The following is a 26670-nucleotide window of genomic DNA, read 5'->3' as shown; positions in this document are numbered from 1 at the left end:
GAAATAATAAAATGATTGTTATTTTGAGTCACTATGGTGATTAGTTATGCAGCAATAGTGACTATAACAGAGACCACCTGGAACAATCATCCTTCTGATCATTTTGCTTCACTTAAGTTCAGACACATGAATAACAAGTTAGCATTTCTACCTACTATATTATAGGGCATGGAAATACCTTGGTCAAATAATATTTACAGAAAATATCTGATTTAAATTAGGATTTAAATTCTGGCCTTGCCAGGGAATTCTCTGGTGATCCAGAGGTTAAGACTCTGTACTTTCACTCCAAGGTCTTGGGTTCAATCCCTATTCGGGAAATTAAGATTCTGCAAGCTGTATGGCATGGCCCCAAAAATAAAATTAAAAAAAAAAAAAAACACCTGACCTCTCTGACCTAAAGGCAGTCCTGAATCTTAAGCCCAAATAGTAGATGCCACACATTTATCAACACTATTGATTATTCAGAACCAACAGCTGAACACATTCTGTTCTTCCTACAAGAGAAGGAAGCCTTAGGAAGTTCAATCTGAGTAAAAATGTAATTAATGCTAAACTTATTAAAGTCTAAGGATGGTAACGGCAACTCTGGAAAAGAAGAATAGGTATGGCAAGTTTCTCTACCTTATTAAAAGTTTTAATAAGGTCAATGTAAGTAGGACCATGTAGATCTGGTATAGGAACAGTAATATAAAACAGATTCATGTGTCTACAGGAGTATAGTGTACGACAGATGACATATTACACATCAGTAGAAATAGAAGGATTAATGTAGAAATGGTGACAATTGGGTTTTCACCTAAAATAATAAAATTAGATCCTTAGCTTAATGCCATTCACAAAGTTAAATTTCAGATGGACGAAAGATCTAAATAGAAAATACAAGACTTAAAAGTACTGGAAGAAGAAAAACATGGCCTGAAAAGATACATGCACTTCAAGGTTCACTGCAGCACTGTTTACAACAGCTAAAACATGGAAGCAACCTAAATGTCCATTGACAGAGGAATGGATAAAAATGTGGTACATACATACAATGGAGTAGTACTCAGCCATTAAAAAGAAGGAAATAAGGCCATTTGTAGCAAGATGGATGGACCTAAAGAGTGTCATACTGAGTGAAGTAAGTCAGACAGAAAAGGAGAACTATCATATGATACTCCTTATACATGGAATCTAAAAAGAAATGATACAAATGAATTTACTTACAAAACAGAAAAGAGACTCAGAAAACAAACTTACGGTTGCCAGGTGGAAGGGACAGTTAGGGACTTTGGGAAGGTCATGTACACACTGCTGTATTTAAAATGAATAACCAAGAAAGACCTATTGTATAGCACATGGAACTCTGCTCAATGTTATGTGGCAGCCTGGATGGGAGGAGGGTTTGAGGGAGAATGGAGACGTGTGCGTGTGTGCGTGTGTGTGTGTACACATATATATATATATATATGGATGTGTGTGTGTGTGTGTGTACATATATATATATATATATATATGGATAAGTCCCTTTGCTGTTCACTTGAAACTATCACAACTGTGAATTGGCTGGATAGGAGGAGGGTTTGGGGGAGAATGGAGACGTGTGTGTGTGTATACACATATATATATGTATGTGTGTGTGTGTGTGTGTGTGTGTGTGTATATATATATATATATATATATGGATGAGTCCCTTTGCTGTTCACTTGAAACTATCACAACTGTGAATTGGCTATACGCCAATACAAAATGTTTTTGGGGTTAAAAAAAGAATAAAATTAAATTTTAAAAGTATTGGAAGAAAATGTTAAGAGCGATGCTTATAATGCTTGAGTGAGGGGCCCTTCTTAAGCTATGCATTTGTAACAGAGTCATAAGGAAAAAGACTGATCAATCTAACCATGTCAAAATGTAAAACTCTAAAACAAAAAATGTACCACAAAGTTAAACTAAAGACTGGGAGAAAATATCTATAATGTAAGAAATCAAAGGGTATGCTCCCAACCCAGGAATCAAACCCAGGTCTCCCACATTGCAGGTGATTCTTTACCAGCTGAGCCACAAGGAAGCCCAAGAATACTGAAATGGGTAGCCTATCCGTTCTCCAGTGGATCTTCCTGACTCAGGAATCAAACCAGGGTCTCCTGCATTGCAGGCGGATTCGTTACCAACTGAGCTATGAGGGAACCCTATTCAATATCTAAAATTCATAAAAACTTCTATCCATAGTATAAACAGAAAAATGAACAGAAATTAAAACAAAATTCAATAAAGTAACTGAATGACCAATAAAGATGTGAAAAGATGCTCAAACATAACAGAAATCATAGACATTCATATTAAAAATGAAATACCATTTTATACCCATCAGTCTGGCAAAAATTAAAAAACCCAACAATACTAAGTGTTAATGAAAATATGGGGAAATTGTAACAGCCTAATACTACCAGAAGGGGTGTAAGTTGGGACCAACATTCTGGAAAGTACTTTGGCTACAGCCTAAAAAGTTAAAATTAAGCATATCATATAACTGAGGAATTCCTCTGCTAAGGAGACGTGTATAAGAACGTTCTCAGCGGCATCATTCGTAATTGTGAAAAAGTGGAAACAGCACCATGTCTGCCAGGAGAATGGATAAACAGTGACTATTCCTTTACTCCACTCAGTAAATGAAAAGATTTAGATATGTATCAAGACAGGTATGAGGAGTGGGAGGGATATATGTATACAAATGGCTGATGCATGATGTTGTACAGCAGAAACACAACCCTATAGAACAATTGTACTCCAAAAATAATAATAAAAAAACAGGCAGAATTCCAAAATAACCAAGTGAAAAAAAGGTAGCAATTTGCTACCTTCAGAATATCACTTATGTAAACAAAACAAATCCTATACATATATATAATCAAACATGAAAATGTAGATTTGAAGAATACATGCTGATTTCATAATAGTGGCTCCAGGGGTAGAACAAGTTTAATGGAACTGTAGAGGGAAACAAAGAGACTTTATAATACACTTAACATTTTTTGTTAAAAAATTAGCTAAATATTTGCCAACTCATAATGGTGCTATCCCCACTCCAGTGTTCTTGCCTGGAGAATCCCAGGGATGGGGGAGCCTGGTGGGCTGCCATCTCTGGGGTCGCACAGAGTCGGACACGACTGAAGCGAATTAGCAGCAGCAATGGTGCCATACAGATATTAGTTACATTATTTATACATTTTCTGTAGTTTTAAAATCTATAGTTTAACAAAAAAGGAACACATCACTTTCAAACAGCAAAACAAAGGGAAGAAAACAATAAGTGTACCTATTAAGTTAAAATATAAAAAAATGAACAGAAAGAATACATGTTAACTTCAAGATAGTGGCTGTCTCTGGGAATGGGACAAGCAAGGGGTAAAAAAGAGACTAAAGTTACACCAGTAATGCTTTATGTATCTTTCAAGATATATCTGGTGCTGGCAAAATGTAAATTCTAAGTGATGGGTAGAGATGTTTCATTTCTTTATTTTCTGTACCCTGAAGTATTTTATAATTTAAAAACCAAAAATAATAAAAATAAGCTCTGTATTTAGAAACACTGGGAAACGGTTTCCGTACACTGATTTGTCTTCTTTATCAAGATAAAGAAGGATGTAGTCAGGACTCCCCTGGTGGTCAATGGTTAAGAATCCGCCTTGCAACGCACAGGATGTGGGTTCGATTCCTAGTTAGGGAACTAAGATCCCACATGCTGCAGGGCAACTAATAAGCCCGTGCTCCACATCTACTGAGCCTGCTGTGATCTGGAGCCTGCACGCCATGCAATTCATGACGCAATAAAGATCTCACATGCCACAACTACTGCAGCTAACTGATACAGCCAAATAAATGAATAAATAATATTTTTAAAAACAATGAAGTAGTTAAAGAACATGATATCACCTTTGTGGGAAGATTATATTTTCCATCTGGAAGAGATAAACTCTGAATTTCTCCACATGCAGCACAAAGAAAAGCCATCTTGGTACAAAGAGGCTTTGTATTACTGACTCGAACCACTGTTCCTCTCAGAGCAATGTATTTTCCATAGTAATTTGCTCGGACGTTCTTCAACTGTGTCAGCGGCTCATAATTATACACCCTAAAAACAAAAATAGGAACGTATTTACTATGAACTCACAGTGAGCACAAAGTTGAGGTTGTCTGTATTTTCACAAGTTCCTTTTAGAAGCTAGTATGGAATTCCCAAACCATATCACCCCATATATCAGGAATTTTACAAATATTAAGTCATCCTTAAAAATAAAAGAAGTTAAATCTTCCCTTTTACTCTTGTCCCATTGGCTGTTCTCTATGGGAAAAGGAAAAAATAACGCCAAAGGGAAAGTCTCAGATTCAGCAATTTTTGAGTTTCTAACTTCTTTTTCAAGCAGTATTAGGAAATGTCTTTTTTAAATTCTGGGGAAAAACAAAACAAAAATACCTGATGATCACCTTATTCATCTCTTCCAATGTGAATTTAAAATCTTGTAATACAATACAGATAAATTCAAGAAAAAAGTCCATTTGTTCTGTGTTTAATAGAAATCTAATAACTTGAACAAAATTTAATTACACCACTTAGTGTATTACAGGGATTATTAAATGTAATCAGCAGAGTCTAGATAGGCATACATCCAAAGTTAACACAAAAATTTGCAGGCTCATATATCAACTGATTTGGGCAGAAAAGGTTTATTTCTATCATGATCTCTTTAAATTCAGCATGTTCACTTGGGTATGATAACCACTGAGTTAGCAATAAAGTCATACCCTTTTTACTGATTTCTCTGACTTTATAAAATGAGGTTCTCATTCTTAAATAGGCTTCAGTGCCTGATTGTGATAATACTTTAATACCAGCAAATTCTTCACCTTGCGTGAATGTGTGGCACATTAACCACTGTTTCCCCATTTCGAGACAATCCTTCTTGGGCTTGTAACTCAGCTGCATGCCTTTCGAGGTCCTTAGTTAATACCTAGACAAGACAGACATTTACTTAAGAGTTACTTAACAAAATATCCTCTTGAAGCAGAACTCTTTTACAGAGACTATGAAGTTTAGAATATAAACAGTTCAGAGAGATTAACAGAACTCTAACTGCCCTTTAAAATTATGATATTTAATTAAGATCAATTATTTTATAGTGGATTATGTTTTACCTGGGGTTTTGCTGTCCCTGGACTGACAGAAAGTCTGCTACTTTCTGTCTCAACTAAACCTAGTATTAAAAGTCCTTACAGAAGCCCCCAAAGCTATACATTCTAGATGTATTCTGGTGAAAAAATATTTTCTACTTCTTCAAATTCAATGTTAAGATAAAGAAATAAAGATGACTTCTGAAATAACCAATACTTACTTTCTTGGCATTTGACATTAGGTAAAATAAATATTTACCATCTACTTGTGTACAAAGCAGCATGCTGCCATGAAAAAAATAATCATCTCTGAAAAAAATGGCTCAACTCTGAAAAAAATGAGATGTGAATACACAGCTGTAATTGTTACCATAAAGATATACAGACCAAAAAACCATATGAGTTTTGAAAAGGAGTCATGAAAAGGTTTCACAGAGTCATAACTGAGTTAGACCCAAGACATTTGGATATGTGAGGCAAGGGGCATTCTATGCCAAATGGACAGCACGTGTAAGAGGTACAGGACTCAGAGAATCCTAGAGGGACCTCAGTTTAGCTGGATAGTAGTAAATACAGAGTGGGAAGAGAAGTTGAACTACGTTATGGAAGGCTTTCAATGCCACATAAAGGGTTTGGGCGTCATTTGGCAGGAAACAGTCACCATGGTTTCCAAGGACAAACCATGTTTTACCATGTATGGCAACCGTTAAGGAAAGATGAAATAGACTGTAAAGATGGAAAAGAGGTGGATTTAAGAGACACTTTAGAAATAAAAGTGAAAGGATGTGGTAATTTAGATATGAACTAATGAACAAGAGGAGTCTGAAAACAGTCAAGGTTCCCAGTCTTAGGTCACGAGCAGTGTATAAATCCTGTGATGAATCTTTGTAATGAACCCTCATTCGGATACCCTGACCTCCTCTGCTCTACGTCCAGTCCTCAGTAACACTTTAAGACCCATTATAAAGCCCCCCACACCTACGAAGTCTTCCTCTAACCAGACTGCAACCTTTCAGTTCTAGCAAAGGTCTGTTGATAAAAATTAGTCTATGAGAAGGTACTGTTACTGTGAAATCTTCCTTTTAAAGTTTGACAAAAGTCACAAAATAAACATTTACCTGATGTATTGCCAGACCCATGCAAGCCAGGGTTTTCTCAGGTGTATCCCTTAATTCATTTGCTATATTTGGTATCAGTTTAATTATTTCATCATCATTTATCAGTTCTTTAAAATCCACCAAAATACTTCCCTTTCTTTCTATTTCATCCTATAAAATATTAAGATATGAAAATAAGGATTGGTTTTTCAGAGTGAATTATCATGAGCATTCGATCACACACTATGAGAAAGCATATATGTTAATATGGTGATAATAAGTATTCTATGTTTTGTGTCGAGCACAGTTCTAGTATTTAAAATATATGAGTCTGAGTGAACTCTGGGAGTTGGTAATGGACAGGGAGGCCTGGCGTGCTGCGATTCACGGGGTTGCAAAGAGTCAGACACGACTGAGCGACTGAACTGAACGGAACTGACTTATGCCACTTAACAACCCTTTGAAGTAGGTATTAATACTATTATACTCTAATAATAGACAAGAAAACTAAGGCACAAAGAAAGTAAGTAATTCACCAATGTCCACACTGCTGGTAAGTGGGAAGCTGGTAGCTGGGCCAAGGCAGTCCACTGTCTATAGTCACAATTACTAGCACCTCAAATACACTGTTCAATAAGACGACACATAAAGGTGGACTAGTAGCTTTGTTGTACAAGAACCTTACCTTATCATATAACTCAATACGCTCTGTGAAAAAACTTTCAAATGCTTCAATCTTCTCAATAAAAGGAATGCTGTCACTGTAAACTAATCCAACAAATACGACATCAGACTAATAATAATCACAAATGTATAAGCACATTTTTCATGAGACAGAAGAAATACTATTTATATACATGGTAGATGGCTTATAATCACTGTGCATTCTGATTACATTTAGATTAGAACTGGTATAAAATGTAAACTTAAGATTCTAAAACAAGTTCAGGTCTGCATAATCTGAAATGCAGACAGGAAGTAGCTCTAAAACCACCAATATCTGAAAATCTTTACAATGAAATGTGACACCTAGTAAGACCTACTAGTTCAAATAGCTTACATGATAGAGCCAAAGTTTAGCACACAGACTAAACTCTTATCTCTTTGCAAAGAAAATCCTACTAGTTCAAATAGCCATTTGTCAGATCCCTTCCTGAGATCAGGGTAGGTAGGTTACAACTTGACTCCAGTCCCAAAACTGTAAAGTTATCTTCCACTTGGTAAAGTTCTGTAACATTTTTGAGTTGGTCTCCCACAGACGATCAGTACAATGAAGGAGACTGGAGTTTCAAAGTACAACTGGCCAAAGGCGCCTTGTTCTGCGCTAACTGCTAGGGAAATATTGCAGGTATTGGTGGCTAGTGCATCCTAAAGCAACACAAGACACATCAACTATGAAACATAACATTTCTCATATGACAGAAAAAAAGAACACAACTCTCAATAGGGAAAGCATTTGTAAATCCCTTTCTTCATTCACAAAATGAATACTGAGTACGTGGTATGAAGCAAGCAGTGCAGTCTAGAGGGAGATATAACAAGCCCACAATACTATAAGACCATAGAAAAGACAATTCTCCAAATCCATACACACAGATATATGAAGTTAACCGATAAAGGAGAAATCCTTAACTATGTTTCTACATAAACTTTGTTGGTTGTTGTCTCTTGGTTCTAAGCCTATCCTTCTATTTTCTGCTCTGTGATTCTATTATTAAGATCTGCACAATACATTTCCCAGATTTCTGTAAAGTTCTGCCAATTAAAGGCAACTTTAGGTATTGGCAGGTAGAAGGATAGGAAGAAAGGAATTCATTGTTTACAATTCTTTTCAGCATTTCTCCAGATGTAGAGGATAGCTACAGTTCTAGCCCCCAACTCCAAGCACCAACCATTCTCCTGCCAGAATTACCAGCAGCAACCAGCTTAATTCACCTCAGAGTCTGAGCACAGCTCTGAAAGATATTTTGCAGAGGTCCAAATACAGGTTTGTAGGGTGTCCCTCTAAGGCTGAAACTGCAGCTACGCCGTGGCTCCTCCTTTGAATTCTTAGGTTCTGGAACCTCAGTGTGCACGTGTGCTCAGTTGCGTCCAACTTTTTGCAACCCCGTGGACTGTAGCCCATAAGGCTCCTCTGTCCATGGGATTATTCTGTCAAGAATACTGGAGTGGGTTGCCATTTCCTTCTCCAGGGGATCTTCACCACCCAGGGATCAAACCCACATCTCATCCATCAGCAGGTGGATTCTTTACTGCTAAGACAACCAGGAAGTCCAACTTCAGCACTATTTATCTTTTGTTTCCTCAGTCAAAAGGTTAGTTGCTGTTTTCCAGAGTTAATACTATCTAGTTTACCTTAATGTTCCCTTTTTGTTCTTTTAATCCTCTGTCTGTATACCCAATTCCCTGTATTAAATCCTCTTTTTGAAATAACTAGTGTGGGTTTGTTTTTCTGATACAAAAATGAAAAATAATGCTCCTGAAACATAATTTGTTTGGGTGAATCAAGATTAAAGAAAAGGAGATGGAGGTATATATATAAATATATATACACACATATATATATATGTAAGCAGAATAAATTATAGTAATTTGAGATGTAGCATCTAAAGAAAGTTAAGAAAATAAGACTTATAGTACTTTAGCACTTTAAACTCTACCTTCAGAGAAATAAAGCTTCCAGCCTTTATATGGTATGAAGTGATCCAATGTTGACTGTAGTAGCAAAGACTGTGGGGTTTGTTCTGAAAAAGCAAAAAAACCCACAAAAACAGAATACTGGGTTAATAGAAACATTTTTTTCTAATTTGCTTCCCCTTTTAATGAGATACTGACATGTTATTAACAAATATCTAAATTACAGGTTTCACTAATTTTGGATATTAACATCCAAATGTTACCTTTAAGGGTAACATCAAATAAAAGACAGACAAATTTGAATTAAACTGCTTTTCACAACAGGCATGAACAGATTCCTTCATGGAAGAAAAAAAAAAAATTGAACTACTGTTGGCCTCTCCTACCAGGATGTTTTCCTGTGGCTTTATTCAGGTCAGGTCTGTGCTCTCTTTCTCTCCATTTTCCTGAGAAGCCCCTACCACCTCTTCCACTTTTCCAGCTTTGAAATCTTCCTTGTCCAAATCCTCTGCCTCTGTACTTTCCATTCATGTCTTTCAAAAGATAGAGAATAGGAAAGTCCTCATCAAAACTGTAGGGGAAACCGTATTCCTAAAAATGTATTAACACAGTAAATAAGCAAAAATTAATATATACTCTAGTTTGAGACCAGCAAACAGGCTTGTGATGTTGCACAGAATGGTACAAACTCCAAACACTCTGCAGTTACTCTTCTAATCCTCACCTCTTTTTAAGGCATACCACAGATGTTTAAACAAGTATATTGAATGATTAAAATGATTTTATCCCATGATAAAAATAAGGTACCATAATTGCTTTCAAGGAATTCCCACAATAGAAGTGAAAACAAGAGGTAATTAACTCTAAAATAACTTTGTACTGTTGTGAGACTTACTACAGGGCAGCACTAGCTGAACATTATCTTGACCTGTGACTTTAGAAATACATCATCACAGCTCCTTACAGTCAGTCCAGCAGTGTTCTATCCACTTTTATTAGAGACACATGGATATTCTTTTTTTAGTTAATTAACTTTTATTTTGGTCATTTGTTGTTGTTCACTCAGTCGTGTCCAACTCTTTGCGACCCCATGAACTGCAGCACACCAGGCTTCCTCATCTCCATATTCTGGAGCTTGCTCAAATTCATGTTCATTGAGTTGGTGATACCATTCAACCATCTCAATCTTTCTCAGCATTAGGGTCTTTTTCAGTGATTCAGTTCTTCGCATCAGGTAGCCAAAGTATTAGAGCTTCAGCTTTAGCATCAGTCCTTCCAATGAATATTCAGGACTGGTTTACTTTAGGATTAACTGATTTGATCTCCCTGCTGTTCAAGGGACTCTCAAGAGTCTTCTCCATCACCACAGTTCAAAAGCATCAATTCTTCGACTGCTAAGCCTTCTTTATGATCCAACTCTCACATCCATCCACTGGGAAAAATCATAGCTTTGACTATAAGGACCTTTTTCAGCAAAGTAATGTCTCTGCTTTATAATACGCTGTCTAGGTTTGTCACAGCTTTGCCACGCCACAAATCAAAAACTACAATGAGCTGTCACTTAACACCTGTCAATGGCTATTGTCAAAAACACAACAAATTTATGTTGGGGAGGATGTGGAGAAAAGGGAACCTTACTACACTGTTGGTAGGAATGTAAATTGGTGTAGCAACTATAGAAAATAGTGTGGAGCTTTCTCAAGAAATTAAAAATAGAACCACCATATGATTCAGCAATTTCACTCCAGAGTACAGGAAGAAAACAAAACCACTAATTTAAAAAGGTATTCACCCCAACATTCACAGACACATTATTTACAACAGCTAAGATATGGAAGCAACCTAAATTGAATGGATAAAGATGTGGTATGTACACACATACACACACACCATGAAACATTACTCAACTATGAAAAACAAACTCTGCCATGTGCAACAAAATAGATAGAGCTGGATAGTTTTATGCTTAATGAAGTCAGTCAGAGAAAGGTACTGTATATTTTCACTTATAAGTGGAATCTAAAAAATAAAACAAAGACTTCCCTGGTGATCCAGTGGTTAGGAATTTGCAGCCACATGCCTTTGGGGCAACTAAGCCCCTTTGCCACAAATTACTGAGCTCCAGCTGGGAAAATACTGAGGCGGAGGAGCCCTGGAGCCTGTGCTTTGTAACAAGAGAAGTCACTTTATTGAGAAGCCAGGGCACCACAAGGAAGACCCAACACAGCCATAAATAAAAACATTTTTAATGTTTAAAAACTAGTAGAGAGGGGTGTGGGTGGAATCGGTAAAGGAGATTAAGAGGTACAAACTACTAGGTATTAAGTAACTGAAAAAAATGCAATGCACACAACAGGGAATAGAGCCAATATTTCAATTTCATAATAACTTTATGATTGGGATTTTCTTTTCTTTACGTTTTTGTTTTTTTTGTTTTTTGGCTGCACCGCATGCAGGATCTTAGTTTCCTGACCAAGGATGGAACCTGTGCCCCCTGCGGTGGAAGCACTTAGCCCAAGGTATTCCCTGAAGTATAACTTTAAGTAAAGTATAATCTATAAAAATTTAAACATTATATTGTACACGTGAATCTAACATTATAAATCAACTACACTTCAATTTAAAAAAGTTCCTATCTTAAGGATAAAAATAAGAATTTATCATAACATAGACTGTAGGGCCGGAGAAGGCAATGCCACCCCACTCCAGTACTCTTGCCTGGAAAATCCCATGGGCGGAGGAGCCTCGTGGGCTGCAGTCCATGGGGTCTCAAAGAGTCCGACACGACTGAGCGACTTCATTTTCACTTTTCGCTTTCATGCATTGGAGAAGGAAATGGCAACCCACTCCAGTGTTCTTGCCTGGAGAGTCCCAGGGACGGGGGAGCCTGGTGACCTGCCGTCTATGGGGTCGCACAGAGTCGGATATGACTGAAGCAACTTAGCAGCAGCAGCAGACTGTAGGGCAATTCATTCCAAAACAGCCTATCCGCATCTTTATTTAAAGCATTTAATTAATAAATAAGTTAATAAGTTCATGATGTTAAGGAACTAATAGGGCTTTGATAATATATAGACCACGTCATATATTTTAAAAATTTAGACCACAGGAAATAAGCGAACTGATTAAGATCAAAGTTGTCTGGTGACAGTACTGGGCTGAAACTTCATCTCTGCCATTCTTAAGCTGAAGCGCTGCTTCCAAACGCTACCTGCCGCGTCTTTTACAAATGAGGTAATACGGTGAGAATAACTAGTAAAAATTCCAACACAAATCCAAGAGGTAGGTCTGGAGAATGAGTAAAACCCACTGTCGGGCTGCTATGCTTGGTTATATACGCCACTTCACTTACGTCTCCTCAAGACTAAGCTCTTACTTGCAAAAGACAGAGGTCCCAAAACACTCAATTCACTGCTCGGCTGACTCTCGCTTCCTCTAGTGGGAAGGCAAGGCGAGGTGAGAAGAGACTTCGCGGTGCGAGCTCCTCAGGTGACTCTACCCAAGCCTCGCAGACTTTTCACGCTTAGCTCTCCTGACGTTCCGGCTCAGGACCGAGTCTTGTCTGTTGTAGCGGCTCGAGGACCTCAACTTCTCCACCTAGACCGCATAGGTTAGCCAGAAAACGTCTACAGTAGGCAGCCACAACAGCGATGCAAACCAAACTTTCCCTAGTTCTTTTTTGGCGCTTCTGTGACGCAACTTCCACCCGAAGCCGCGCCGAGATGTGAGGGGCGGGATGGAGGACAGCCAATCAAGGAGATTAGCCAGACGGAAGCCGCGAGGCTACCGGAAGCCCTCCCGAGGTTCCGACCGGAAAGCGGAAGCGGCACGCAGCACGTGGGGGCGGTGCCGGTCGGAGGCTTTGCGTCCCCTTAGGTTTTTGGAGGTGAACCTGCGGGCGGCAACGGCCTAGCCCCAGGGTCGGAGCGCGAGGAACTGGAGGGACGCTGCGGAGCAGAGACCCTCTGAACATCATGGAGAGCTCTGAGGATCAACCAGGCCCACAGCCACAGTATCCCGGGAATCACTGCATCCGCGACGGCGACTTCGTGGTGCTGAAACGGGAAGATGTGTTTAAAGCAGTGCAAGTCCAGCGGAGAAAGTAAGTCAGGTCTCTGGCCTTAGGAGTTCTCCGCCGCCACCTTCTAGACATACTCTCTCACCGGGGTCCCTTTCTTGGTTCTCTGGATTCTCTATCTTCTCCCTCGTTATCTCCTCTCGGATCTTTCCACTGAGGACTTAGCCCCCAGGATCCCATCCTTGGCCCTCGGGATCACCCTCACGCCTCCTGTCTTCCAACAGAGCCGTGACCTTATTCCTGGTCCTCTATGTTAAGTATCTTACTTAATCTTTCCAGAGTCCTTTCCCCATTCTTGGCCCTCGCTCGTGTGCCCCGCCCCTCTTCAGCAAGCCCCTCCTTTCCCCCCTCCCCCCACCCCACTTCCCACATCCTGGGGTTCTTTCCTCAAATGTTGGGTTCTTCTCTCTTGTCTTCTCACAGAACCCACCCTTCACCCTCTGATCTCATCCTTGCCTCCCAGAACCCCCTCATCCCTATTTTGTGTTCTTGAAACCAACAACTTTTACCCTCCCAGATTTTCTGATTAGAAATGTGTGCTTGCTTCCAAGTACATTATTTCTATAAAATGCTTATATTAATTAAGCTTTTAAATTTAAATATAGCAGTACAGCAAAGTCCTTAGGTTATAAGTTTGATGAATGATTCCACAGTTAACACAGCTGTATAACGACTATACAGGTGAACCTTTGGTTTTTCTTTCTCGTATTGTCCTTTTAAGTTGCTTTATCACAAGATGTGGTTGTTCGAATGTGGGTCTTAAAAACATACTCTTTTAGACTAGGCTTTTCATTCCCAAGGAGACAGACAGCAACATCTTTATTTCTAAAAAGTATTCTTAAGACACATACTTTGAAACACTTTTTATCAGTTTTCTTGGCAGAAGCATAGCATTAGTTTCCATTTTATTTAGAAAATGATTCTGAGCTCAACTGCATACCAGGGCAGACTGTCCCTTCACTTTTTCCACAGGGCTGCACTCATCTGGTTGGGCAGAAGCAATCCTGGCTCTGTGAGCAGACTCTGCGCGTCTCACTCTTGCCCATGTCCTTCTGACTAGGTCCCACTTTCCTGACAGCGACCTCCTGTCAGGCCGGTCAGTTTGAGTGACTTTGAGTGACTTCTTTGCATATCAGATCAGCTGCCAGAGGGTAAACCCAACCCAGCTCAGAACCAGTATTTCACAAGCACTGAACTACTCAAAGGATGAGGCAGGGGATGGTGCACAATCTAGTCTGAGCTGAGTTTCAGCTTCTCTGAGGGGATTCATGTCCACAAATATTTTGAGTGTTTATTATGTGTCAGTCACTGAGGACCCAGCAAAGAACATGAATTGGCCCTGTCTGATTCACTTAGGATCTTGGAGAAATTCACTCAGATGATTCTAGTGAGGAGACTTAATGAAGATGGACACATACACATACAGAGTTATGAAAAGGTCTAGAGCACCAGTAGAGACTTGTGATGCATCCAGGGGTCTAGAATGATGGGAAGCCTTTGGCCGGGGTGATGTGGTGCCATCTGATTCTGTTGTGGTCAGCCTCTCAGGGCACACAGAAAGAGAAGGTGTGGGATGGGGCACAAAAACTAGTCAGTACACGTCTTTCAGAATTCAGAGTTCTATCGGTGTGGGCAGTGTCCTGAAGCTAAACAGACTTCCTGAGATCCATTGGTTCTTTGTTGAGTAGACTGTGTTATGTAGTGGAAAGAACCAGGCTTTGGGTTCAGGCAGACTTGGATTTAAATCCCAGCTCCTACTATGTAACTGCATTTTGGGCAAGACACTTTTCCTGAGCTTCAAGATTGCTCATCTGGAAAGAGCTATGTCCAGGATGACTAAATTGAGAATTAAATCAAAAAGTGTGAACCATCTGATACATACTACCTAACCTCTGATCAACACTCAGCAGGTGTTATTTCTCTTCTTTTGAAAGGAAAGTTTTTTTTGGCTTTTGTGGGATTTCCTTTTTAAATTGTGCTGTGCTTCAGTCATGTCCGACTCTTTGCAACCCTATGGACTGTACCCTGCCAGGCTCCTCTGTCCGTGGGATTCTCCAGGCAAGAATACTGGAGTAGGGTGCCATTTCCTTCTCTAGGGGATCTTCCCCACCTAGGGATGAAACCGGTGTCTCTTAAGTCTCCTGCATTGGCAGGGTGGGTTTACTACTAGTGCCACCTGGAAAGCAAAATCTGGGTAGTGGGAAAAGCTAAAATTGCCAGGGCCTCAGTAGAGCGTTGTCAGTGTTAGGCATCACTTACAAATGTGTGAATTGTCAGTAATGTTTACAGGCAAATACCATTTGGTTTTACTGGATAATTTTCAAAGAAAATGGCCATTTAGGCCAGGGAATTTGTTAAATCCGTGTCATCTCAATGACTGTTCAGTTTTGAGGTTTTCTTGTGTTCAGGAGGTGTCACAGTATGTGTGTTAGTGGCACGGCAATCTTGGCAACACTTTATGCTACTCAGGAAATCTGAAATATGCAAATTTGGACATCTTGTCAGTGCAAATTGGAGCCAGACCAATGCCTCGGAAAAAATAATGTCTTCTGTCCCTGTTTCTCATTCCAAATTCTTTGTTTTTGTGCCTTGTTTATTAATTTTATCTATCTGCCCGTAGCCCGGTTCTCTTTCATTCATTTGTCAGTTCATGGTCAGAGATAGTGCTGCCAATTATCCTTTAGGGAGAGTGATTATGAAGTAAACTAGGTCAAATATATCTTTCCTAAATTGAGTGCAGATGAGATTCAGCTTATTGATTGCATTTTTCCCCCCAGGAAAGTAACTTTTGAAAAACAGTGGTTCTATCTGGATAACATCATTGGCCATAGTTATGGAACCACATTTGAAGTGACCAATGGAGGAAGCCTTCAGCCTAAGAAGAAGAAGGAAGAGCCTACTTCAGGTGCACTATACTACTTAGGATGAATAAAATAGATGCTCTTGAGCTGTCCAGTCAGAAACCTGTCAACCTGAATTAATTCTGAAATGCTAGCCCAGGCTGTTCCCAAAGGAATCTGAACTCACAATCTGAGAACTGTAGCTCAGTAGAATGAATTAGGGTTTGGTTTTGGCTTTGAGATATCCTGGGTTCTAACTCCAGCCCATCATTAACCAGCCCTCTGACCGTGGGCCAGATATTTAATCCCATGAATCCTTGCAACTTCAGTGTAAGAACAGGTGTAGAGCCCTGTTGGTGTCTAGAAGTTACCGACTTTTGAGGTAGATAGCATATAGGGAAGAGGATAAGATGTCGGGTTTTTAATTCAACTGACTAGGTTTAAGTTCCAGCTTCATCACTTACCTGGTAACCTTGAGCCAGTTATTTGGTTTCTCTAAGGTTTATCTGTAAAATAGGACCATAACACATGCTTAATGACCAAGCTATAGTGAGTATTCAATCATATGACACATAGGAAGTTGTAACAGCCTCATGGGTTTAGTATTATCATTAAATTGAATCCTTAAATTTTTATTAAAATAAGTATACTTAAAATATTTTATGAATAAAATTATTAAATAATTAAAATACTAATGAAATTCTGATTCAAACCACTTTACTAAATATTTATTAAATATTAGATACAAATATTCATATTTTTATTAACCATCAAATACATTCCAGGCATGATTAAGCACTGCAGTTACAGCAGTTTGTTAGATAGACCATCCCATAAAATTTATTTAGCAGTGGAAGTGTTAGTCATTCAGTCGTGTCTGACTCTTTGCAACCCTATGGACTGTGGAATTCTCCAGGTAAGAATACTATAGTGAGTTGCCATTTCTTCCTGCAGAAGATCTTCCCAACCCAGGGATTGAACCTGGATCTCCCACATTGAGGGCAGATTCCTTACCATCTGAGCCATCAGGGATGCCCACTTAGCAGTGGGAAATGCCAAAAATAATCAAATAGACAAGCAAACAGCATAATTTCAGGTGGTGATGTGTGCTACGCAGATGGTGGAGCAGGGAGGTGTACTGAAGGCTGATTGAATGAGATAAGACTTGGCTAAGATGGTAAGCTCAGCCCTGAGTGATGTAAAGAGGATCCACCCACTTGGAAACGTTGCAAGAGCATTCCAGGTGGAGGGAGCAGCAAATGCCAAATTCCCGCATTGTAACCACCCTGCTGTGTCTGAGGAACATGAGGAAGTGGAGTGGCTGAGTACAGGGCTTGAGAAATGAGACCTGAAAAGTAGCCGGGTACCAAATCATGTGTAACCTTGCGGGTCGCCTTTAAATTGCTACAGGAAGTCACTGTGTGGTTTTGTGCGTTGGAATAGATGAGCCAGTTTGCATTTTAAAAAGAACTCTGCTGTCCAGGTGGATTGTTAGGGGGCAAGAGTGGAAGCAAGAATATGAATGAGAGGCTTGGGCTAGTTGTGACAAGAAAGGGTAGTGGATTGGGGTGGGGGCAGTGGAATTCATTGGAAAAGACCCCGATGCTGAGAAAGATTGAAGGCAAAAGAAGAGGGCAGCACAGGATGAGACGGTTAGCATCACGGACTCAATGGACATGGATTTGAGCAAACTCTGGGAGATAGTAGAGGACAGAGGAACCTGGTGAGTACAGTCCATGCGGTCACAAAGAGTCTGACATGACTTAGCAACTGAACAACAAAAGAAGTAGAACTGAAAGGCCAAATTTAAGTGGCCGACGGGCTGGATATACATATAAACTTAGAAGAAGAAAGATTTTTAAATAATTTCAGATCATATATGTCATAGAGCAATTTTCTTCCTTAGAAACCAAAGAAGCGGGCACTGATAATCGAAATATAATTGATGATGGAAAATCTCAGAAACTTACTCAAGAGGACATAAAAGCTTTAAAGGACAAAGGCATTAAAGGCGAGGTAAAATTCAAAGAATTTTTTGTTTCGTTTTCATTTTTTATTTAGGAAATTGGTTGCTTTTTAAAGCAGACTTTTCCTAAGGTAAGATGTAAAAATACAGTACATTTCTATTAAAAATAGCTTGAAGTGTTTATGCAATTCAGTGTGTCAAAGATTTTGTTTCTTAAACACAAGAATGTAAGTGAATGACATTACTAATATTGTTAACAAAAGGGAATTTGATAACTTACTGCATCTTAGAGCTTGACTTTGTTCATTTTCAATAATGTTTTCAGCCAGTGTCTTCAGGACTGACAGTGTACATTACCTCTTTTCTCCCTAAATTGTATATGTCTGTTCTTTTACTTTGATTTAAATGGAGTTATAAGGTACTAATATTTTAATACAAATTCTGGATAGAGTATAAAAATACTAAGTTCATCCATTTGGACTTCTGTGGAAAAGGGCCTGGAGAATCAGACTTTTGGATACACTCTGTGGTAAGAAACCTTTGAAGTTATCTGTGCTATGAAAATAAAGTTTCAGGAAATCTGCTTGCTCCTTTTCTTATAGGAAATAGTTCAGCAATTAATTGAAAATAGTACAACATTCCGAGACAAGACAGAATTTGCTCAAGATAAATATATAAAAAAGAAGAAAAAGAAGTAAGTAATTATGCTTTTAAAAGGATGAAAATACAAAATATTTTTATAGATTTATAAAATGTATTATTTAAATAAAATATTTTTAAACTAGCTTTTTAAAATTAATGTTCTGTTTTTCTTCCTCCAGATATGAAGCCATGATTACTGTTGTGAAGCCGTCCACCCGCATTCTTTCAGTTATGTATTATGCAAGAGAACCTGGAAAAATTAAGTACGCTTTGTTTCCTTTCAAAAGTATAATTGGGGGAAAATATATCTTTAAGAAAGTCATGATTTTAAATAAAATGAAAATCTTGCTCATCTGCATAAAGTATCCTCCTACTTCATAAATTGTAAGTCCTTTTTTACTGTTGCCTCCAAAGCAATCAATAATCTTATCAACATCATTTTTATGAAACAAACAAAACTTGAAAAATGATGGTTAAAATAGAAGACTTTGCTTAGCTAAAAATGAATACATTATTCTTTTTTCCTTAGCCACATGAGATACGATACACTCGCCCAGATGTTGACATTGGGAAATATCCGTGCTGGCAATAAAATGATTGTGATGGAGACGTGTGCAGGCTTGGTGCTGGGTGCGATGATGGAACGAATGGGAGGTAAGATTTAATGTTTTGATGTTCATTAAAAGCCTACCATGATTTGAGTAGAGGGGTCTAAAAAATTCAAACTCATGGAAAGTGAGGTTGAGTTACTGGAAGTTAATGAAATGACTTGGGTGTGCCTGCACAGCTCCAGTCTCTGGGAGCTTCCTCCACAGTCCACATCTCCCAGCCTGAGCTGTGTTGGCATCCCCAGTGGCAGTGTCCTTTCCAGCTTCCATGTCAGTGGGGGTGGTTCTGAAGCCTGTGACCGGCTAGGACTTCAGGACAGTGATTTCAATTTCAGTAAACTCTTGGGTAACTGGTGCTCATTTTATTGGCCTGAATTGAGGGGAGGGAATAGGGTGGGAAGAATACTAGGTATGTATCCTGTCCTAGAAGAAAACAACACAGCCTGATTTGCCTACCCTTTCTCTGACCCTGTTGAAGATAAGAACTTTTAACGGCCTGTTTAAAGATTGGCCCAGAGAGAAGCTGAGAGCCAGTCGCCAATCATGTTACATACAAATTCGCAGGCGCGCAGGGTTTTACTGTAGTGTCAATGGGGGTATACTTCTTTAAGACTTCCTGTGTACCTGTTTGGAATTGTGTTGCCTCCATTGGGAAGATACATAGAGTCCAGATGGACCTCCCTGAGGAGCTGCATCATCTTCAACCTCTGAACAACATAAAGCAGAGAAACTTTCAGTCTCCATAACATGGCATACCCTGAGGGTAGCATAGTCAAGTTGTCTCCATTAAGCAGATGTCTGTTTCTTTTATTTTTTCAGGTTTTGGCTCCATTATTCAGCTTTATCCTGGAGGTGGACCTGTTCGGGCAGCAACAGCATGTTTTGGTTTTCCAAAATCTTTCCTCAGTGGTCTTTATGAATTCCCCCTCAACAAAGTGGACAGTCTCTTAAATGGTACATTTTCTGCCGAGATGTTGTCTTCAGAGCCAAAAGACATTGCTTCAGTTGAAGAAAGTAATGGCACACTGGAGGAAAAACAGACTTCTGAACAAGAGAATGAAGATAGCATAGCAGAGGCCCCAGAGAGCAATCACCCAGAAGAACAAGAAAGAATGGAAATTGTCTCTCAAGATCCAGACTATAAGGAGCCTAAAGAGAGTGGAAGTAAAAAGGATTATGTAAGAATGTTAAGAGTTCCCACTACCCTCATAATGCTTTCCCCAAGGCTTCAGTTAACTTCATGTAAGCCTTGAGATTTGATTTGACTTTAAGAGCATCAGCTCCCAAGATAATAAATATCAAAACAGAGAAAGAGTGTGTGTGAGTGTATACATGTGTGATTTCATCTTTGGGATGGAACTTTAGGATACAGAAGCATTATATAGGTAGCTCCATGATGGTTTTATAACAGCAGGGATCTTATGTGTTTTCAACTTCCCTATAAATGATCTCCCTCTGTTGCTTTAGTTCAAGTTGATAATTATTGTTAAAATGTTTGGATAGACCAGTATTTCCAAAAACCTGACTCAGCATGTTGGTTTCTTATTTTTCTTCTTGAAGATTCAGGAAAAGCAGAGGAGACAAGAAGAGCAGAAGAAAAGACATTTAGAGGCTGCTGCTCTGCTGAGTGAAAGAAACGCAGATGGGTGCGTTGATGAAAGATCACAGGCGATGTCTTGGTGTTCAAGGGCTCTGCTTCAGGCAGATTAGCACTCTCTGCTTATCTGCTTTGGTTGTAGCGGGGACAAGCATGATGATTCTGTCTTGGATTTGTAAAGAAAGGAGACTGCATCTGGCAGGGGTGGGAAATTGATTATGCTGATTTCAGAGTTTTAAAAGAAATTGAAATTTCTCCAATGATAGCACATGATCAGATGGGGCTTTGCAGTCCCACTAGCTGCAGTGGGTGGGGCATTCCAGTTGATGTGATACTGGCTAAGGGCAAGGGCTAAGGAAAACCTGACGGGAGAGGTAGATTTGGGTATCTACAAAGCCAGTGTTACAATGTTGGATTTGTTTCCAGATTTTTTTTTTTTAATCAAGAATGTCATTAAATTCCACTTCGAGTTGCCAAGCACCATAAGAGTTTATAATCCAATTTGTGTTTCTTAGAAAGTAATAGTTCATGATTTTACCGTTTGGGATCTCTAGAATATTATATTTAAAAGTCTTCCTTGTGTGAGTCATGCAAATAAATATATGAATATTTTAGATGCATTTCAAAACCTGTGCTCCACCTTGGGACATAGAGAAATAATTTGTCTAACATTTTCTTGCAGGTTAATTGTAGCTAGTCGTTTCCATCCCACTCCACTGCTGCTGTCTTTGCTGGACTTTGTGGCTCCTTCAAGGCCATTCGTGGTCTACTGTCAGTATAAAGAGGTAATACTGACATGGAATGGACTAGAATTCTTACATCTAAACATTGCAGCCCTCAAAATAATTATTTATAGAACTCTGTTTATGCCTTTAGCCTCTGTTGGAGTGCTACACAAAACTTCGGGAAAGAGGAGGGGTCATCAACCTCAGGCTGTCTGAAACCTGGCTCAGAAATTACCAGGTACGTACATGTTCTTACAGCCAGTCCCTGGGAGCTACTCTCCTGGGTTGCCAGCACAGTAGTACCGAAAGCTGGGGCTCTCCCTATTTCTATCTACAGAGATGAAAGAGTCTCATGTCTGTAACTCAAAGTGCCCTGACCTTTCCTGACCCTTTTTTCTTTTATCATGTCATAGTAACTCAAGTCCAGAGACACTTAAAATGCAGACAACTGTGCTTAATGTTTCCCCAAGGCTTCGAGAGCACTGTACAGTGAATAACTGATAATAGCAAAATTCCTCAGCTAACAAGAAGGTGACCCTTTCCTCTTTGCTGGGATGTCTTTGCAGCAAGTGTTCAGGATTTCCTGATGGAGTCTGTAAGTTCAGGTTCTCTGAAAGGTAGAAGTGTAAGAGATTGATTGGAGAAACACCTTTGAAAGATAAAGAGAGAGGGAGCAGGATTAGGCAGGGAGCGTTGCCAGACCATCGTGCCGGTCTGATGCCTATGACAGAGTTGGAGGACAAAGCGGGAGGAAGGGCTTGCGTGCTGCTCTGAGAAAGTCTCAGGATGATGAGGAACCCCAGAGCAGAGATTGCCCACTAGAGGAGTGCAGTATTGGACAGTTGTGGTACCTGTGCTCGGCTATCAACTTGGAATAACCCATAGCCTCCATATGTGTGACTGTTAAATGCACACATCTTAAAGGAGCAGCAGCTAAAGGCTTTCTGTTGCTTCACCTCAACAGCCAGTTCCCTGTTAGAGATCTAAGACGTGGCGGGGGGCGCACCTCATGACTGTCACAGGCCCTGCTTTGCTTCCTGGATATCTTACTTAATCCAGGACATTCTGCAGACCTGGAAAACCTTGCACTTCACAGTAGTCAACTTATTTAGTTCTAGAAACAGGAGAAAAGAATTTTTGACAAGAGTTAACAGGGTGTTGGAGAAGGAAGGCTCTGGCTATATGTCAATAGCTACTTCTCCATGGACCCAGCTCCGCTGTTGACCATGAAGCTTTCTGGAGCCAAGAGGGAGAAAGCCAGGCCTAGAGCACTACACAAACCAGTTGCCCTTTTACCTCCAGGAACTTGCTTCAGGTTTAAGAGAAATTATTTCACTTATATTTTTCAAAGAAAATCACTCAAATCAATTTCTATACTTTTATCTGCACTATTATGCGAAAGAAGGACCTCCTTAGGAATTGGTCTGATTAATTTGTTCTCTCTTCAAGAGAATCTGTGTCATTTAAATTCTGATTTCTGGCATGTGTATTGTTAGCATGGCCTTATCTGCTTAGGGAAACATGAATGTCTTTCTGTCTTGATTAGGTTTTGCCAGATCGAAGTCATCCCAAACTACTGATGAGCGGAGGTGGAGGGTACCTTCTCTCAGGCTTCACTGTTGCCATGGACAACCTTAAAGCAGACCCCAGTCTCAAATCTAGCACCAGCACTTTAGAATCTCACAAGACTGAAGAGCCAGCAGCTAAAAAACGGAAATGCCCAGAATCTGACTCTTAACCTTTTAAAAATTGCTTTGATTTTTGTTCTCAGACACTATACAGTTAGTAAGTAAACCTTAAATGCCATTACTAATTGTGTTTTCATATCCTAAGAATAAGAACTTGTTTATACACCTGTTCCCAGGAAGGAGAAGTAAGCCTTTTGTCCACCTCTGACATAGCTAGGTTTGGACTGTCGAAACCTTGAGCTGAAATACCTGAACCTGGGGTAAGCAGTGGTCTGGTTTATGGCCAATTCTGTTTATTTCACAAAAATCTTTAAGTCCTTTCAGTACTCTGTGCAAATTTCTTGAGAATTTAGAGATCAAAGAAATATATTTATACAAAGTTTTGTTTATATGTTAAGCTAAGTGGAATAACACACCATCAGTGAAACTTGGGTACTATAAAGAAGGAATTTGTGGAAGAAATTTCCTCTCTTCATTACGTTCTCTTCAACCTAAGCAATATGAATGAGTGTGAGATTTACAGTACCAAAAATGTCCATCCTTTTCCTTTCAATGGAATAAACTTTTAAAAAATATTTTACTATTTTAATAGTTGATGACCTGGAAAAACTCTTGAGTATTTATTTTATTGCTGTTTTTGTCAGTAGGTGTAGTAGGGTACTTCTTTGCATTGATTTGCCAAACCTCTCATTCTTTTGTTCCAAATAAAGTGACTAGAATTTTTATGTACTATTAAAGGAAGCAAATGGTTTTTTCTCCCCCCAGAGACTTATGGAGATAGATACATGTATGTGAATATTAGTATATGCACATATATATATTTATATACACACACATGCACATGGAGACAGAATGCACTGTCTGTATGAACTATAACAAAGTTTAGTGCAGGGCTTAGACCAGTCCTCATTGCATTAGTGTCACTCCTTGTCAAATGTATTTTAAAGTGCCTTTTTTGGTGATTATTAATGCTGGTTTGTTGAGCTCTGGCATGACTGGGGGTTAGCCTTTCTAAGCTCTGAAAAAAAGTGTAATCAAATTATTTTGGTCATCTGCTGCAGCCAAGAAAAAATGTTTAGAGGAAGTCAAGGCTCTTGTCCATTGAGAATCTGAGTCTTGCTCATTAAACATGTTCATCATGTATGTTGTTAATGTCATCATAGAATAGATGTGGATCATCCAGCAAGGAGCATCTCAAAAAGAAAAAAAGATTGCTCTTTCCTAATAGCATGTACTGTTCTAAAAATGGCCAGTGGTGATTACCAACAAGTACAGTTCTGATTCCTCTTTCTTAAAACAATTGCTTTTAAGGAACAAAAGCATTTTGTTCTATGATCTGTCTGACTTATATTAATGATGCAGTTAGTGATGCCACCTTCATTCACTTTCAGCTGATTGTGACACATGGTCTGTGTAAGAAAACATGCGTGGATTGGCATCTCCAATCCAGGCATGGATTCACTGAACATGTGATCTCACTGAACATGTCCATGAAAACAGTTGTCACCCTCATGCATCCAGTCAAGTCTGGTCAAAGAGAACACAATATATGCACAGACAGATTCAGTAGTGGTTGGTCTCCACTGGTCACTGTTGTTAGAACCATATCCTACTTGAAACTCAACCAGTTTTCAAGTCCGATCTCATTCAATTCAGTCTAGGGGTCTGCACTGCCAAGGCCCTGTGTGCCCATATAGCTACCCTGGAGTTGTGAACTTAATGCACCAGGTTTATCTATTACTTTTTCTCATTCATGTAATTTACTTAATCTTTGAGTCCTGATGATTTAATTCAGTGGTTTGAAGATTTAGTGTGCACCAGAATCTCCTCGTGGGCTTATTAAAACACAGATTGATGAGCTGCACTGAGTTTCTAAGTAAGTCTGTGATGGGGCAGAAGATTCACATTTCTAAGTTTCCAGGTGACACTGGTGCTGCTGGAGCATAACCAACTACTTGAGAAACATTTATGTGTGGACACCCAAATCACACGTGTCTTGTTTGTAAAATGGACATCACCTTTGGAGCAGATAAGTGGGTAATTCTATGGCTACTGGACATCCAGTCACCAGGAGAGTTATGCGAAATAGCACTTTAATGAGTGGCCATCAAAAAGTAAAGACAATCATTAATAATGTCCATCATACTCTTCATTTGATTAGGGTACTTGGAAATATAATGTGTTAATTAGATTTTTTTAGCTTAAAGGTGTACTAAAATTGTATGAAGCAATTTTTTTCAGCTTTATTGAGTTATAACTGACATAATATTTTGTAAGCTTAATGTGTTAGTGTGTTGATTTGATACACATATATTGCAGAATTATTATCACCATAGCATTAACTAACACCTCCACCTGTGACATAATTACCATTTTTGTGGGGGTGGGGGAAGGACATTAAAATTTTACTATCATAGAGCCTGTACAGGGCTGGCCAAAGCATGTCGGGAGCAGGCTCTGAGGCCGCTGGGCCCCAGCTGCCACCTTGGACATTAAATTTTTAGAAGTTATCAGACTTTTCTGTGCAGTTCTACCAGAAATTCAGAAACCTGAAAGGAAAATCCAGTTTAGAGAGAATGTTCGAAGGATTGCTGTAACTCTCTTCATATTCTTAGTATGTCGTCAGATACCACTCCTTGGAATCATGTCATCAGATTCTGTAGATCCTTTCTACTGTATGAGAGTTATTCTTGCATCCAAAGAGGAACTCTAATGGAATTGGGTATCTCCTCAATTGTTAAATCTGTTTGATCATGCAGTTGTTAGCTGGAACCAAAATCATTGAAATTGGAGTACACGAGACAGAACCTTGTTCAGTGGAGCTCAGAGATTTGGTACAATCATTACCATTGGGTAAGCCATGGTTGTATGTATGTCATGATGGGCATGTATGGGGATCTGCTGAAATGGATGCTGGAATCTGTCTCCTTATCATTCAGGATGTTTTCTCAGACTTGGTCTCTTACCTGTGCTGTCAGCCAGGTGGCTGTCATGATGGTAGTCACTGCCTGCATCTGTATGTCAGCTTGGTCACGTTTATATTGTTCCTTATGTCACTGGGTTACGTACATTGTTGGTACAACATGCTGTTGAGTTTAATTGCTATTTAAAATGTCTCCCAACAGTCTGCTGTAATTTGTTATTGAAATAAAGTTACTGTGTATAAACAGGCACAGAGCAAGCCAGATGATAAAAATCTAAGTCTAAACTTTTTTTATAAGCAGACATTAAAAATTCTTTGTAATGGGTTAAAAAAAGTTTACTCTCAACAACTTTTAGGTATATAACTATGATTAACTATAATCACCATTTTGTTGTTGTCCAGTCGCGAAGTCACGTCCAACTTTTTTCAACCCCGTCCATGTACTGCAGCATGCCAGGCTTCCCTGTCCCCCACTATCTCCCAGAGTTTGCATCCACATCTGCTGAGTCAGTGGATCCTGTCTAACCATCTCATCCTCTGCTGCCCTCTTTTCCTTTTGCCCTTGTTCTTTTCCAGCATCAGGGTCTTTTCCAGCATGTCAGCTGTTCACATCAGGTAGCCAAAGTATTGGAGCTTCAGCTTCAGCATCAGTCTTTCCAATGAATATTCAGGGTTGATTTCCTTTAGGATTGACTGGTTTGATCTTGCAGTCCAAGGG

At 39.3% G+C, this 26670-nt stretch overlaps 2 protein-coding genes across 4 annotated transcripts in view; one reads left to right on the top strand and one right to left on the bottom strand.

Moving 5' to 3' along the window:
• MCM8 (minichromosome maintenance 8 homologous recombination repair factor) overlaps positions 1-12693 on the bottom strand; it is a 47001-nt gene extending 34308 nt beyond the window's left edge. Inside the window, exons 1-7 of one of the 2 annotated variants that reach the window (XM_019973374.2) lie at positions 12262-12693; positions 9272-9476; positions 8909-8992; positions 6934-7016; positions 6270-6419; positions 4888-4991; positions 3916-4114 (exon numbers count right to left, since the gene is read on the bottom strand). In XM_019973374.2, coding sequence (XP_019828933.2) covers positions 3916-4114; positions 4888-4991; positions 6270-6419; positions 6934-7016; positions 8909-8992; positions 9272-9416 — 765 coding nt within the window. In that variant the 5' untranslated portion in view covers positions 9417-9476; positions 12262-12693. The remainder of the gene's footprint in view (positions 1-3915; positions 4115-4887; positions 4992-6269; positions 6420-6933; positions 7017-8908; positions 8993-9271; positions 9477-12261) is intronic. The other variant, XM_019973373.2, reaches the window with a different exon arrangement.
• A 21-nt stretch (positions 12694-12714) lies between these two features.
• Positions 12715-26202, top strand: TRMT6 (tRNA methyltransferase 6 non-catalytic subunit). Of its 2 annotated transcripts, XM_019973371.2 has the most exons (11): positions 12715-12987; positions 15741-15868; positions 17710-17819; positions 18372-18463; positions 18591-18674; positions 18941-19065; positions 19839-20197; positions 20580-20665; positions 21299-21401; positions 21493-21579; positions 22888-26202. In XM_019973371.2, exons 1-11 carry the CDS (start codon positions 12860-12862, stop codon positions 23077-23079), a joined length of 1494 nt encoding a protein of 497 aa, XP_019828930.2. In that variant the 5' UTR covers positions 12715-12859; the 3' UTR covers positions 23080-26202. The 2 variants fall into 2 exon arrangements, with proteins under 2 accessions (XP_019828930.2, XP_019828931.2); XM_019973372.2 differs by lacking the exon at positions 15741-15868 and having other exon boundaries at positions 12799-12987.
• Positions 26203-26670: the final 468 nt, after the last annotated feature.

Source organism: Bos indicus, chromosome 13, assembly GCF_029378745.1.
Source record: "Bos indicus isolate NIAB-ARS_2022 breed Sahiwal x Tharparkar chromosome 13, NIAB-ARS_B.indTharparkar_mat_pri_1.0, whole genome shotgun sequence".
Taxonomy (NCBI): domain Eukaryota; kingdom Metazoa; phylum Chordata; class Mammalia; order Artiodactyla; family Bovidae; genus Bos; species Bos indicus.
This window is presented reverse-complemented; position numbering and strand designations above follow the sequence as displayed.

Bases quoted from the DNA above. Each gene is read 5' to 3' on its own strand.
- TRMT6 (XM_019973371.2), top strand. From the start codon at position 12,860: ATGGAGAGCTCTGAGGATCAACCAGGCCCACAGCCACAGTATCCCGGG. The intron at 17,820-18,371 runs GTAAAATTCAAA...CTTTTCTTATAG, and splicing joins ACAAAGGCATTAAAGGCGAG to GAAATAGTTCAGCAATTAAT. The intron at 18,675-18,940 runs GTACGCTTTGTT...TTTTTTCCTTAG, and splicing joins AGAGAACCTGGAAAAATTAA to CCACATGAGATACGATACAC.